Raw genomic sequence first — 14,527 nt, forward strand, 5'->3', positions numbered from 1 at the left:
AGTGAGAAAATCTAGAGATGCTATGTTGAAGTTAACAAGTCTACTATTTGATAGCTTTATCCTTGTCTCTGTGGATTGTTTCTTTCCATTCCATTTAAAACAAATGTTTGATTTTCTGCTTAATGAATTTTAAGTTGAAGCTCTAGGCTAAAGGGTAAAAAAAAATTGTTATGGTACTCAGATGATAAAAAAATATGGTTTTAACAATTGAAATAATTTCTGTGTTCCAACTTGTGCTGCTATATATTACAAATGTTTTCCCCCCTTTTCATGCAGAGTATGATTTCATCCATTGTGAACAGCACTTACTATGCAAATGTATCAGCAGCAAAATGTCAAGAATTTGGAAGGTGGTATAAACATTTCAAGAAGACAAAAGATATGCTGGGTAAGCAGGAAACGTTGTAAGGGGGCCACATACCATTACATGTCATTGGGGGTGAAGGGGGGGCTATCACAATCATATCTAAAGCCAGCTATTTTGATTGCCCAATTAGAGATCAATTTAGTGTGTTTCTTTTTTTTGGGGTATGAGTATAATGAGATAATTAAATTCAATAAATGTTTGTGTTTAAATCAGCCAAACTGACTTGGTTGTCAGACATGCAGGAAATCATGGAATGAGGAGGGAAGCTGTCATTTTGTAACATCTCTATAAAGACCTAACAAGGTCTTGAATAACTAATATTAAATATGATTTAGCTTAGGATTAAGTGGATTTTTTTTTTTTTGGTGGAAAATTGTGTGATTTTCACAATCAATTTGAAAAATATAATTCATGTTTTTTACGCAGCACTCATTGCAAAGGTTATTTAAACACTTTGGCAAGTAGATAATTTCATAATTGACTTCATCCCAATGATCTTCTCGAACAAATCACTGTACTGACCAATGACTTCCCACTTCACTGATTCCTCAGTCACACACCCTTCCCAAAACATGATTTTAACTCATAATATCAACATCTGTTATGGAAAAAAATGAATAAAAAAAAATTACAAGGAATATATAAGGATAAATAGGGTTACAAGAATGACAGGGTTAAAATAACATTTTGCCAAAGAATTTACCTTCTCTTAGTGTCTACTATTGACAGCAATAACTTATGTTTGTGTAATGCTTTAAGGGATTACTTAGGCACTAAGCATTTATTAAGCAATTAATAGGAGCCAGGTACTGGGCTAAGTATTGAGGATACAAAGAAAAGTAAAACCAATGCCCACTCTCAGGAAGCTCTTCTTCTAATAAACAATGTGTAACTAACTAAGGGCATACAAGATATATAGAATAAATTGTACTCTTTTCTCATTTAAAAATTATATAAGATTGGTATAATATTATATCCTCATTTTATAGATGAGAAAACTAAGGTTTAGAATTCTTGGTGAGACTCTAAAGCAGGATGTGAACTTGGGTCTTATTACTCCAAGTCCAGAGCTCTTTCTAGATTCCAAGTCCAACTTATGAGGAAGTTGTTAATATTCACAAAATCGAACACTATTTTGAGATTGTGTTTTTATTCCTATTAAGAACTATCACTTTTACCCATTTTTATATTCTTTAAAAATTATGTTAATGTAAAGTATGCGATATCAACTTAACTTTGGTTGTTATATCCTGTTTTAAAACTATTTTTACAGAGCTTCTGCAAATTTATTCTATGAACAAAAATAATTATTAATATATTTTTAAAGACTTTAGGAAGCTGGAGAATCTGAATTTTGAGCATGTTTTAGCTTTTAGTAGTTGAAGAAAAACCATCCATCTACCCAAACAGATTCCTTGCCTTTTATAGCTTAAGGCTGTAATGAAGACAATGCATCACTTTTGTGATAATTGCTTGAATTACTATTCTATGTGAATGGCCCACTTGGGCTGATCTCTACATTTGGTTGTAGAAATAGAAGGTTTCTTTCCCCTATTTTTGGTTATAGTTTGCATATGCCAGTTAACTTCAGCAGTGTGATAAGTTCTTCCAAATGTAAAGTTTGAATATTTAGTGATAATGAGAAATGATGATTAAGACTTAGCTGGTATCTACACAAGGGAAGCATAGCGTGGTATTTGGGGGGATGCCTATTTACAGCTCTATGTTCAGCTTTTACACTGAGGAAAATAAAAGCAGCATCTTCCCTGCAGCAGAATGGTTGAAGCATACATAGCTGTCAGCCCCTGTGGGGTACCTGGCCAGTATAGATGATCATGAAGGGCCGGGGTTAATGGCACCAGCATCACCACCGCATTAAAATGACCATTTCTTTTTGATAAAAATGATTTTTAAGAGTGAATGAAAAATAGTCCCATCACCATAGCTTCTTATAGAAAAAAATTCTTAGGAAAAACGAAACATTTCAATGGGGACGGATAACCAGTTTTATGATCCATTACACTAGTTCCCTAATTCCATGGAGACTCAAAGAGGGAATATATTGTAGAATCATAAGTTCATAGATTTTAAAACTGGGTGAGGGTTTAAAGGTCACGGTCCAATCTAGCTTGCTGTGGAAACTGAGTGCCAGAGAGGGAGGAATGATTTACTGATGGTTACATGTGTTGATTGGAAGGTTGGTTGGACAACATCATTCTGGAAGAGGTGATGGCCAAAATGTCATCACTATGTCAGGGTCAAGGTACAGTATGTCCAATTGAGCTCCAAAGACTACTGTAGATCGGGCACAAATAATTTATATGAACATTTGGAGGGGAAAAGTCTCTAAATGGACCCATTACATGGGTAAAAAATCGAAGATAGGATTTGAACTCATATCTTCAAGGCAAGTTAGCAAGCATTTACTAAACGCCTACAATATTTTAGGCACTGCTAAGAGTTTGGGATATAAAGAAAGGGGAGGGAAATGTTTTGTTGTTGTTTGTTTTCTCTTCAGACTACATGCAAACAATTGTGTACAGTGTATCCCTGGGGTAAATTCAAAATTATCTACGAAGGAAGGCAGTAAGATTAGTGAGGGCTGTGAGAGGTTTTTGATAGCCTGTAAGACTTTAGCTAAACTTGGAGGAAAACAGGGATGCTGGGAGAAATAATGATCTTGCTTCTCTTTTCCTAATATGAAGTATATATATGTGCATTGGTTTTGACATGCATATAGACACATAGACATGTAGATATACACACATATTATTCTTTCTTTGTATCCCCAGCACTTAGTATTTGGCACATAGTAGGAACTTTAAAATATTTATTGAATGACTGATGATAACTAAGAATTATATTTCACTCATCTAAATCTATTACCACTTAAGTTAAACAAATGACTGTCTTTTATAAGTCATTTGTTTAAATAACATTATTGAGATAAAGTGACAAATCTGAGTTTGAAGCCAAATATGTTATGCAACATTTTGAAAAACAACAACAAATTTTCTTCTTTATCTTTTATCATAGTGAGTGCATGAGTTAAATGGTAAGATTTGGTGGCAGCACACATATGGTTTGTCCTCAGTTTGACCTGGTTTTGGTGGTTGTCTTTCTGTTTTGGAAATGATGATTATTTACGGTCTACCTTGGATAGTATTTTTAAAGCACTTTGCTAATATTAGAGATCTATATAAATGTGATCTTTTATTATAATTATTTTCTTTTAAAATGGTGGGTTTTTTGGTTTTGTTTTGTTTTTGTTTGTAGTTGAGATGGATAGCCTTTCTGAACTATCCCAGCAAGGTGCCAACCATGTCAACTTTGGCCAGCAGCCAGTCCCAGGGAACACCGCTGAGCAGCCCCCATCCCCTGTGCAGCTTTCTCACAGCAGCCAGCCATCAGTCCGGACCCCTCTTCCAAACCTGCACCCTGGACTTGTATCAACTCCGATTAGTCCGCAGTTGGTAAATCAACAGCTGGTGATGGCTCAGTTGCTGAACCAGCAGTATGCAGTGAACAGACTCTTAGCCCAGCAGTCCTTAAACCAACAGTACTTGAACCACCCTCCCCCTGTCAGTAGATCTATGAACAAGCCGTTGGAGCAACAGGTCTCAACCAACACAGAGGTGTCTTCCGAAATCTACCAGTGGGTGCGAGATGAACTGAAAAGAGCAGGAATCTCCCAGGCAGTATTTGCACGTGTGGCTTTTAACAGAACTCAGGTTAGTTTGGTTGCATTTTGGGAGATTTTCTTATTTGTGCATGCCATGTCCCTTCTCGTCTGTTCTGGACCGTTTTCTCCTTTTGGATCATCTCTACATGTGTGCGTTCTGTCAGTGTCCTGGCTGAAATGCTACATTTAATTTCACATGACCTGCCATTGATGGCTATTCCTGATCATGCATGTATCTTCTGTTCGGGTTTCTTGACTTCTTTGATTGTGGGGGACCACATTATCAGTTGTGCATAGGATCATATTCAGGGCCCACTCATGAATAAGTTGCTACCAAAAATGCAGGTATAAAAGTTGGCGTTAGCTGTGTCTTTGTGTCATGAATCATAAGAGACAGCAAAGTAGTACAGTAGATAGAACTCCAAGATGGAGGCAGGAAGTCCACATCTGGCCTCAGATACTTGCTAGCTTTGTGACCCTCGTCATTTAAACTCTATCAGCCTCAGTTTCCTCATCTGTAAAATGAGCTGAAGAAGGAAAAGGCATATCATTCCCATAGCTTTGTCAAGAAAATCTAAAGTAGGATCATGAAGAGTCAGACAAGATTGAAATGACTGAATGGCAACATAAATCATAAAATATTTTAAATGTGAGGAACTTTCCTGCAATTGGGAACTTCTCAGCTATCTTATAGGTGATGAAATTGAGGTCAAAAGAGGTTGTGATATATCGAGATTGCTTACCTAGTCATTGGCTTAGTGGATTTCTAGAAACTATTTATTAGCTCATTATTCTTACCCTGTGCCAGAAAGTCATCTGTGTAACCAGGATCGAGCCACTTTCCATATGTGCCTTAGGTTTTTTATGTGTAAGTGGGCCTAATAATACTTACTCTGCCTGTCTTAAGGAGTTGTTATAAGGAAGATGCTTTGGAAATAATAAAATACTTTATACTTTTTTTTTTTTTTTCAAGCTAGGGATCCTGGGGAAATACTGAGGGGATTATGGAGACCAGCTATGATCAGCTCTTTAGTGACAGCAGGTCATTAGCATAATAAATTAGTATGGCATAGTCATTCTCCTAAACACTGTCATTCATATATATATATTTTTTTTACTAGCAGTAGTATATGTCTCCCCTCTCCCATTGTTACCTGTTCACCATACAGCTTTTGCTATTAGAGTCTTTTCTTTGGTAAATCCAGAGTAGATGATCTTGCTAATAAACATTGAACATTTCTATTTTAGTGAAGAAAAAAGAGAGAGTGAAGATAACATACATACATACATACATACATATATATATATTATATGTGTACATATATGAACTAATGTTATAAAATGTTGTAAGAAACACTGAGCTAAATTGTTTTCAAATATAAGATCATCAGACCTAGTCCTGGAAGGGACCCGACACACCATTTTATTATTCAGCCATCTTGATTTCCAGATGCGGAATTATGAACTAAATAAGTTTAAATAACTTGGCCAAGATAACACAAGTGGAAAGAGGCAAATCCAGACTTTGAATTTGGGTTTTCTAGTGCTAAGGCCATTGCACTGTGGCATTTTGAAATAAACAGCCTTTTTTGTTTTACTGATGGTACCATGATGGAAAGTAGAATTTTTGCCATAAACATAAAAGGCAGATAGTATTTAATGGTGACTAGATTCAAGGAATTAGGTTCTTTTTAACATTTCTGATGTTAATTTCATTTTTATTTTATCTTCTTTTAAAGCTATACTTTGATTTTCTTTGTAGTTAGAATATCATAGTTCAAGGGGTCTCATAAGATAATTCAAGATAAAGTCATTAGTAGAATTTGCATAACAAGTTGATTCACAGCTGTGATTTTTTTTTAACACTTGCCTTAACTTTTTTAGCTGTAACAATTGTTTCTACATTTTAAAGTTAAATGGCAACTTAATGTCATATCTATATATAATTAAATGGGAATAAGCTTAAAATACTACTTGTTACTATGTTAGATCAAATTTTTCATTACCAATAGTGACCAAGTCATGGTACTTAAGGAAGCACTTAGACTCAAATTAAAACTGTACAAATCTTGTACATAGTTTAAAGTCCGAGGTAACATAGTAAGACAAAGATACAGTGATAACTCCAAAAATACTTAGGATGGTAAGTATTATTGAAGGTTTCTTATGGCAAAGAGTTCCCAGATGATTGGCAGAATATGAGATAGGGAAAAATCATCCTTTACCAATTGTTTTTATTCTGAGGGAGTTACTATCATTACTGGGAAGCTCAATAGTGGAAAGTGAGTAGGGATTTGGTGCCTTGCAAAGGCCTTTAAATATATGTGATCTCATTTCATCTTCTTAGCAACTTTGTGAGTTAGTGGAAATTTGTTATCTCCATTTTTCAGATGAGAAAACTAAAGCATAGAGAGTTCAGTGATTTGTCCAGGGCTCCACAGCTGGAGTCTGAAGCAGGATTGAAACTCATTCACCCTCTCTCTACTGTACCACCTGGCTGCCTGGGGTTTGAATCCTGAGTTTTACATTTAATAAATGTGTAAACTTGAGCAAATGAGTTAACCTCACTATGCTCAGTTTCCTCATCTGTAAAATGAAAGGAGGATTAGACTAAAAGCCATCTCCTGGGTCTCTTCTAGCTGCAGAGTTTTGATCCTCTTTTTCCATTCATTGAAGCTAGTTAGGATAATAGAAAAAATATGGACTTTTCTTATGTGTAATTCAGTGGCTAATGTCACATAAGAAGGAACTATTTTTCTGAGAAGGGAAAAAACGATCTAGAAAATTTGGTATAGCTAGATGCAGAGCACCTTAATAAAAATCATGTTAATGTCTAATCCATTTTAAAAGAACTATTTATTTTATTCTGGAATGAATGACACAAAAAGTGTTTCAGTTAACATCTTCATTGCTGAATAGAGATAGTTCTCAGGAAGAAATTGTTCCTCAACTGTGTTTGAAGCAGTTCACTGTAAATCGTTCGCTGGGTATATTTCTCCATATTCTTCTATTTAAGTATGCAGTTTCTGAGACATAGTTTTTGCACACGCAAGCATGCATGTATTTTGGGTGGTCACACTTAAAAAAACACAGCTGCATTTATTTTATTGATTATACATTCATATGAATGCATGTAGTGTGTTTATTTCAAAGTGTATGCATTTCAATAAAAGCAGGTGCAGAGTGTTAGTGTATGGTGTTAGCATAGAGTACTAAAATACACATGCTAATGCATATGTATATATCTGGAGCTCTGCACAGTTAAATCTCACATCACACATTTGTGTGCACTTACTACAATGTGCAATTCCAACTTAAGGTTTTTTTAAATAGTGTAAAATATGTACATACAAATGCAAAGCTTTATGACATAATCAGACAAAGACACTGTTGTCACATAAGCAATCAGAAGAGTGAGGAACAATGATGGTCTGGACACAAACATTTCTGGTTGTTTCTGTATGGTGGGTAAGCATGTATTACAATAGCTTCTGAAAAATTAAAAACTAATAATATCACACAAAGGGTAGTGGAGAAGTACCTGGTGGGTGTGCACAGGCTACAGCCAATAAAAAACTGCAAAAAAGCATGAGCTAAAATAAGTCATCAAGGAAACGTATGGTAGGAGAAGATGGGTTGGTCACATAGTAAGAATGATGGATAATGAGAGTTCTCCATTGGTAGAATGGAGAAAGGAAGGAAAGCCTCTAGAACATTAGATGGACCCACTGTGTAGAACATATGGATGTGGGAAGACAAGGATCACACTAAGAATGGGCTCTCATGGACAGATGCAGTCTGTATCATTGGACAGATGAGATTGAGCTCGGAGCCATTTGAGTATCTCCCCATGGAATTTCATATTTGCTAATTTGCATACAACATAAAACATCAGCATGAGCTTCATAGGACCTTCACAGTCACAGGAACATCTTTCCACCTTATTTCTGAAGACTCTCCCATAAATAAAATTCATTTGTGGTAGAGTTTTCAAGAAATAATTTCCTAAGTTTTGAGAAACACTTCCTTTTTTGCTTTTTGCCTTTGGTGGAAACGCTTACATGAATTACTACTGAAGAGACTAAATCTCAATAGGAGCCAATTAGTTGTGCCTGTTTTAAGTGTAGGCCAATATATTTTTCAGATTTTTTCGAAAGCTTCTAAATAAACACTTAGCAGCTTTAATATACTTCTGGAAAGTTGCTATTTAAGCATCGAGCATCCAGCTTCTATACGTGTCACATGTGTAATACATGTTGGACATGTCTATATAATAGTAGGATTTTAAAATAAAACCCAGAGTTTACTCAGATTCCATTCTTAGGCCTTTGCCTTTTTTTTTTTCTTTTCCCTTTTGTCTTTGGCATACTTTATTTTCCAGTAAAATGAAGAATGAAGATGGATTATTCAAAATTGATAACAGTAATGGACCATCATGCAATGTTTTATTGAATTTGAGTTCTGTAAATTATCTGATGGAGAGAAATTTGCCTGCTTAAGTATAACAGAAATTGCCACTGTGTTCATATAATTCTTTGCAGTGTAATTTAAGAAAAAGCACACTATCCATATCACTATTGAATCAAAGGTAAAAAGGTGCTATTACACCACCATGACAGCTCTCCCCATGCTACTAAACGACATAGATGAATGTGTCTCCTTATAACTTACTTGGCAAAAGGCCAGGTGAGTGGGTGGAGTTAGAAAATCATCTTTCACCTGGACATGTGATTTCAAATTCACTGCAAATGGGGCATTCAGAGGTGCTTTACATATTTGGGGGAGGTTTCTTCAAATCATATTTTCTTTGTAGAGGCTTTGAAGTTCCATGAAGCTGATAAAAATCTATCTGAATCAGTGATTATGTTCAAAGAGGAGACAAAGTAGAGGCCAGACAGGCTATGTTTTTGTTCAAATTGGCAGACACTTCCATTTATCTGCTGTTTTAAAGAATTCATAATTAGCTTTGGGAAGTACTGATAATATTTATTGAACATTTTTTTACAATTAGTAATGAACTATGCTTGTGATGACTTGCAAACTCTTCTTTGGAAATAGAAAAATAAACAGGTCTAGGAAATCTCTTTATAAATTCATTTTTTTTTTCTTTGAAAAAAGTTTAGAACTTTCACTTTCCAGCCATGAACATCTAAATTGCTAATTAATTTGAAATTTCTCTATTTTAAAAATCAGTTTAAACAATTATAGATGAACACTTGAAAAACCTCCCTTAAAAGGGAAAGTCCTTTCATCATTCATGATTCCATGGTTTCGTTAGTATGGATGTATCCCCTATTGGTGAAGGTTACAACCCTTCTACACCTTAAATAATGATGACAATTCATAATGAATAATAATAATAATAATAGCTAGCATTTATAAAGCACTTACTATGTGGTAGGCACTATGTTAAGCAGTTTGCCAATATTCTCATAGAACCCTTGGTGCTATCATTATCCCCTTCTTACAGATGTGGCAAACAGTTGTGACTTGCCCAACATCATACAGCTATATCTAAAGCCCCATTTGAACTCAGGTTTCCCTGTGCTCCATTCATTCTGCGCCACCTAGCTGCCTAATCCTGTCCAAGGATGGGAAATGATGATCCCTGTCTGCTCCCTCCCATATGTTCCTCACAATGGATCCTTCTAATGTTCTAGAGTCCTCCTTTCCTTTCTTCTCTCCAAGAGTACCAGTGGAGCACTCTGACCATCCATCTTCCCTCATCCTTGCCATGTGACATTTGGATTGTTTCATGCTAGGATAGTTTTCACTCAACAGACAGATTCTCTTACAATGAAACTCTGCCCTCAAGGAGCTTACATATATTCTAATGGGGGTGAGGGGGAGAAATACACATCCATATACATACATATATACACACCAGTATATTCACATATCTAGATACCAGGACACAGAAGAGAAATATATATTAAATGGAAAGTTATCTTAGTGGAGAAGGCATTAGCAACCAGGGAGACTAGGAAGGACCTTCTCCAGGAAGACACTTGAGCTGAATATAAATGCTAAAGGGATCAAGGAATTCTACGGGTCTTTGATTGCAAGGCAAAGCATTCTAGGCATGAGGAAAACAGCCAATTCAGGGGCTTAGAGCTCATTCTCTGCCAACAAGTCTTGTAAGAACTCAGGGTCATTCCTAGTGTAGAATGAAGCATCACAGTAGGACTTTAAAGAAGGGAAATGAATAAAATTGGTATTAAATGTGCATTTCCCAACTAGCTAAGTTTTTCTGCATTTTTACTTTTGATTTTTGTCCTTTTAAGAACATTTGAGTTAATTTCAGTGTAGATGTTTTTTAATGATGGGTAAAAATTGTGGGTGGGTGTCTATGTGTGTGTGTGTGTATGCGTGTGAAAATGATGATGCATATACATGTAAAAACCCTTGATGAATACTAGGAATATGGCTTTTAAATTCTCAAACATAGCATATGAGATCCTGCCTGCTGCCACAGTAGGCTAGAATCCTACATTTATATTTTAATTTTTGTGAGACATGAGGCTATAAAAGGTTATATAATGTAACCGTGATTTTAGTATGATGGCATAGACAAAGTTCCATTCCCCAAAATGGACAAAGTAATACATGGAATAATTATATTTGATAAGTTTGTATCCAGACATTTTACCACCTCATATTAGGTAATAAGTGATAGAATCTGGGATTGTACAATGTCACTATTGATTTGAATACCAGAAATCATCGGAAAGCAGTTTCATCTTGTGCTATTAACCTTAACAGATTTTGTTACTAAATGACTTTTGTGCATTATGAACTGACCCTTTAGATATATTAAAAGCAAGTCTCCATATATTCCCAGCTATAAGAGGGAACAAAATCACAGTGGCTGTAGCTACAAAAACAACTTAATTATTCAAGTGTTTTCCTGTAGTTATGTCCTGATACCTATATTTTGGGGAAATTTTTCCAAACTGGCCCAAGAATATTTTTAACATATTCATACAGTGTGGTCAAAACGTTTTGTAGCTATTTTTCCCATGCGTTGTCCACCAGGGGGCACTCCCCCCATTGAAAGCAATGGGTAAACTGGTTTCAAAATATCTGGTATTATCTACACTGGCCTACCTTCAGCTTCTTCAGTACTTCAGTCAATGATTCAGTTCTCTCCAAGAGTTTCAAAGCATAAAATTGCACTTGACCCATTAGGATAATTATGTTATATGAAAATAATTTTTTTTTCTTCCAAAATACTTGGCTAAATATGGCTAGTAATTGATAGCATAGACTTTCAATAGAACTTATTTATACCAACTCCTTAAACTTTGAGATTAACCTTTTATTTATTTGTTTGTTTGTTTTTACTCTACCTCCTTCCCTAATTTTTCATGTTAGACACAGGAAGGAGTGAAACATGGAGCCTTTCCCCAAGCTTGCTCTTTTCTTTACTTTTTCTCTATAATACTTTTGTGCTGTCACAAATCTATTCTATTTCTGAATATATATTTTAAAAGCAGTTTAATTTTTTCAAGTCCAGTTTTGAGTTTTCCAATATAATTGCCTTTGAAGATATTTATTTGATTTCTTTCAAACCATTCTGTCCCATACCTAGCCTGTTCCTTTGGGTCTTGTCTATTCTACCATAATCTCTCCAAGACTGTCATAGGTCTCATTGAAATATGATTTTGAATTTTCTAGCAGTCAGTTGGAGTTGACTAGTTACCTTTTTACATTGTGTTTTTGTATACTTGACATGCATTTCATTTAATAAGAATATAATGAAGATGATACATTCTCTCATACACAAAGTTATTTTGCAGCCTTTCTTGCTCTATTCCCAGCTTTCTTTTAATGATATCTGGGAAATCATCAGTACATATTTGGGCAAAATGGGACATGGACAGAAAGAAGGGAATGTTCCCCTATTCTTCATTTTGTGTTTTTTGAAAAATCTCTTAGGCTATATCACTATGATACCACATGCTAAATCAATTCAGTCACAAATTCTGTTGAACCAGCCATTTGATGTCCTACAGATAAACAGTCTGGATGACTGATGACATTTTGGGTTGAATTTTAACTGAATTGACTGCAGGCTTTGTCATTGTATAGGAATTAGCCTCTGTCTAAGACAAGTTCTACAAGACTGTTCTCATTTTTCAATCGAATTGGTGTACTTCTCTTGAAGTTACAACTAATATTTGATAGTTGTCATCTCTTATAATGGCATAGTTTGTGCAATATGGACACAGATATGAATGTGTTTATTTAGAAGCTATCCCCAATTAAATATATGCAAGCTTCTCACTTTGGAATTTGAAAATCATCAATTTTGTATCCTGCTATTTTGACAGTGATCTACTTTAGCAGGTAAAAAAAAAAGGCATTTGCCCATTATCTTTAAAAATGCCATAACATCTAGAAAACACTTCCTTCTACCCAACTGTCCCATCCTGTCCTTTCCCCAAAAATAATATATTTATGGAGACTTTTGAAGGGGAAGTCATAAGTGTTGGTGACTAGTTGCAGACTGAGCCCTCTTCATCTATCAAACCTTTGGTCTGTGGTTCCATCTTGTTACAAACAAATTCAGCTCTATGATCCCAACATTATTCCACACAAAGCAATGGATATGGGAAAAGGGAAGGAAGTTAAGTCCTTGAAAAATAGAAATTAGAAAGAAATCTTCACTTTCTTAAAAGCAATCCTCAAAAAGTATAAAAAAATTTGTCGTAAAATAGTAATGACCTCCTTAAAGGGGTAAATCAATCATAAAAGCTGTCTTTTGCTACAATAATTTTTTTCATGTTGCTGATGACCATTCTTAGCCTCAAAATTACTAATATGATTTACTTGAGGTGCTAGTAATCTAGGAAACGCAGCTATTCTATACAACATCTTAAATTCTATTTTCATAAAAGGACAAATGTTCTTTTCATTAACATTCTACTGTGGATCCTTGTAATGTGGAAAAGCAGTTATGTATTTCAAATTACATCTGCGTCTTCTGAAGTTCCAAATTTCAGCATTACACATATTAGATTACTGGTATAGCAGGATAGTATTTGAAAGTATTTGGAGTATGTCAGTGTAATTCACCAGTATAAAATTGAAAGGCCAATTGGTGTCACTTATTTTTAAATAATTTGAGCTGCTTATATTCTAATGTGCAGTATTTTTAATGCTTCTAAAGTGGTGCCTTGGGAGAATTTTTTTTTTATTTGTTTAATCAAATTTCTGAAGCGTTTTCCTTTAAAGTCCGTCTTTCCTTTCTCAAGATGGCTTTTTTTTTTTCCTTGACATATTGAACGGCTGATTTTTCTGCAGCTTTGGTGTAGCCAGCATGAGAACTCTGCAATCTAATGTTGCTGAGCTGAGGATTTCACTTCATCTTAACTTCTCTCAATTGTCTTACTGTGAAAGATTTCATGGCAAGTTAAGCCACTAAAAGGAAGGAGACCAATTAGGCAGATTCAGTTTATGTTGTATGTAAAGCAGATGCTTAATAAAATTAAGCCAACAATTGAGGCTCTCTTCTACACCACCTAAATTGTCACTAATATATTCCTATGCAGAATTAATGCCTCTGATTGTTCATTCCCCAACACAGAGGAGAAGAAAAGGGAGCGCTTCGGGATGGCTTGGCACAGCGTGCCTGCCCGGGCCAGCGCGCCTCACGCTTTCCCTTCCATCTCCCGCAGGGCTTGCTCTCCGAAATCCTCCGAAAGGAAGAAGATCCCAAGACTGCCTCGCAGTCCCTGCTGGTGAACCTCCGGGCCATGCAGAACTTCTTGCAGTTGCCGGAAGCTGAAAGGGATCGGATTTACCAGGACGAGAGGGAAAGGAGTCTGAATGCAGCCTCGGCCATGGGTCCAGCTCCTCTGATTAGCACGCCCCCCAGCCGGCCTCCCCAGGTAAAGGAGCCTCGCTTCTTGTCCGAGCAGGGCTTGCACCCCCGAATTCTCTTCCCTGAGGGCCCTCCCACAGCCAAGGGCTCTTTCTGGGGAAATAAAGCCAGAATTGCAGTCCTGGCTTTTGCCCTTTGGAGACCTTGGACAGATCCTGCATCTTCCAAAGGAATTCTGGAGCCCTCAGGAGTGGGGATCAATTTCTTAATCAGGAAAAAAAAATCCTTTTTCTTTCTGACGTTTAACTGAAATTGATCATTTCTTTGCTTTGTGAAATTTTCAAAGAACTTTATTCTGAGAAAGGGACAGAGGCTTCATCTGCCTGCCAAAGGGATCCATGACATATAAAGGTTAAGAATCTAGACTATCTATCCCTAAGAAGCCTTCCACCTCTGAATTTCTCCATTTCTTATGGCAAGCTGATCTTTTATCAGCCATAACATAAGAAGTCACCTTCTCATTCATCTTAGCTTTTCTAATTTGGAGAGAGCTATGGCTATTTTGTTATATTAGAGAATATGCTGCATTCAATCTTTTCATTTGCCCCTGGGATGAAGTTTGTTCTTTTTTTTTCTCCTTAAGGGTGGTTTG

General features: G+C 35.9%; 1 protein-coding gene across 8 annotated transcripts in view; it reads left to right on the plus strand.

The window, feature by feature from the left end:
• SATB1 (SATB homeobox 1) overlaps window positions 1–14,527 on the plus strand; it is a 117,444-nt gene that overhangs the window by 54,464 nt on the left and 48,453 nt on the right. For all 8 annotated transcript variants that reach the window (XM_074269482.1, XM_074269487.1, XM_074269484.1 and 5 more), the window contains exons 6-8: window positions 277–388; window positions 3,644–4,098; window positions 13,730–13,942. In XM_074269482.1, the coding sequence (XP_074125583.1) occupies window positions 277–388; window positions 3,644–4,098; window positions 13,730–13,942 (780 nt within the window). The remainder of the gene's footprint in view (window positions 1–276; window positions 389–3,643; window positions 4,099–13,729; window positions 13,943–14,527) is intronic.

The sequence above is a fragment of the Sminthopsis crassicaudata genome, chromosome 5 (genome assembly GCF_048593235.1).
Source record: "Sminthopsis crassicaudata isolate SCR6 chromosome 5, ASM4859323v1, whole genome shotgun sequence".
Taxonomy (NCBI): domain Eukaryota; kingdom Metazoa; phylum Chordata; class Mammalia; order Dasyuromorphia; family Dasyuridae; genus Sminthopsis; species Sminthopsis crassicaudata.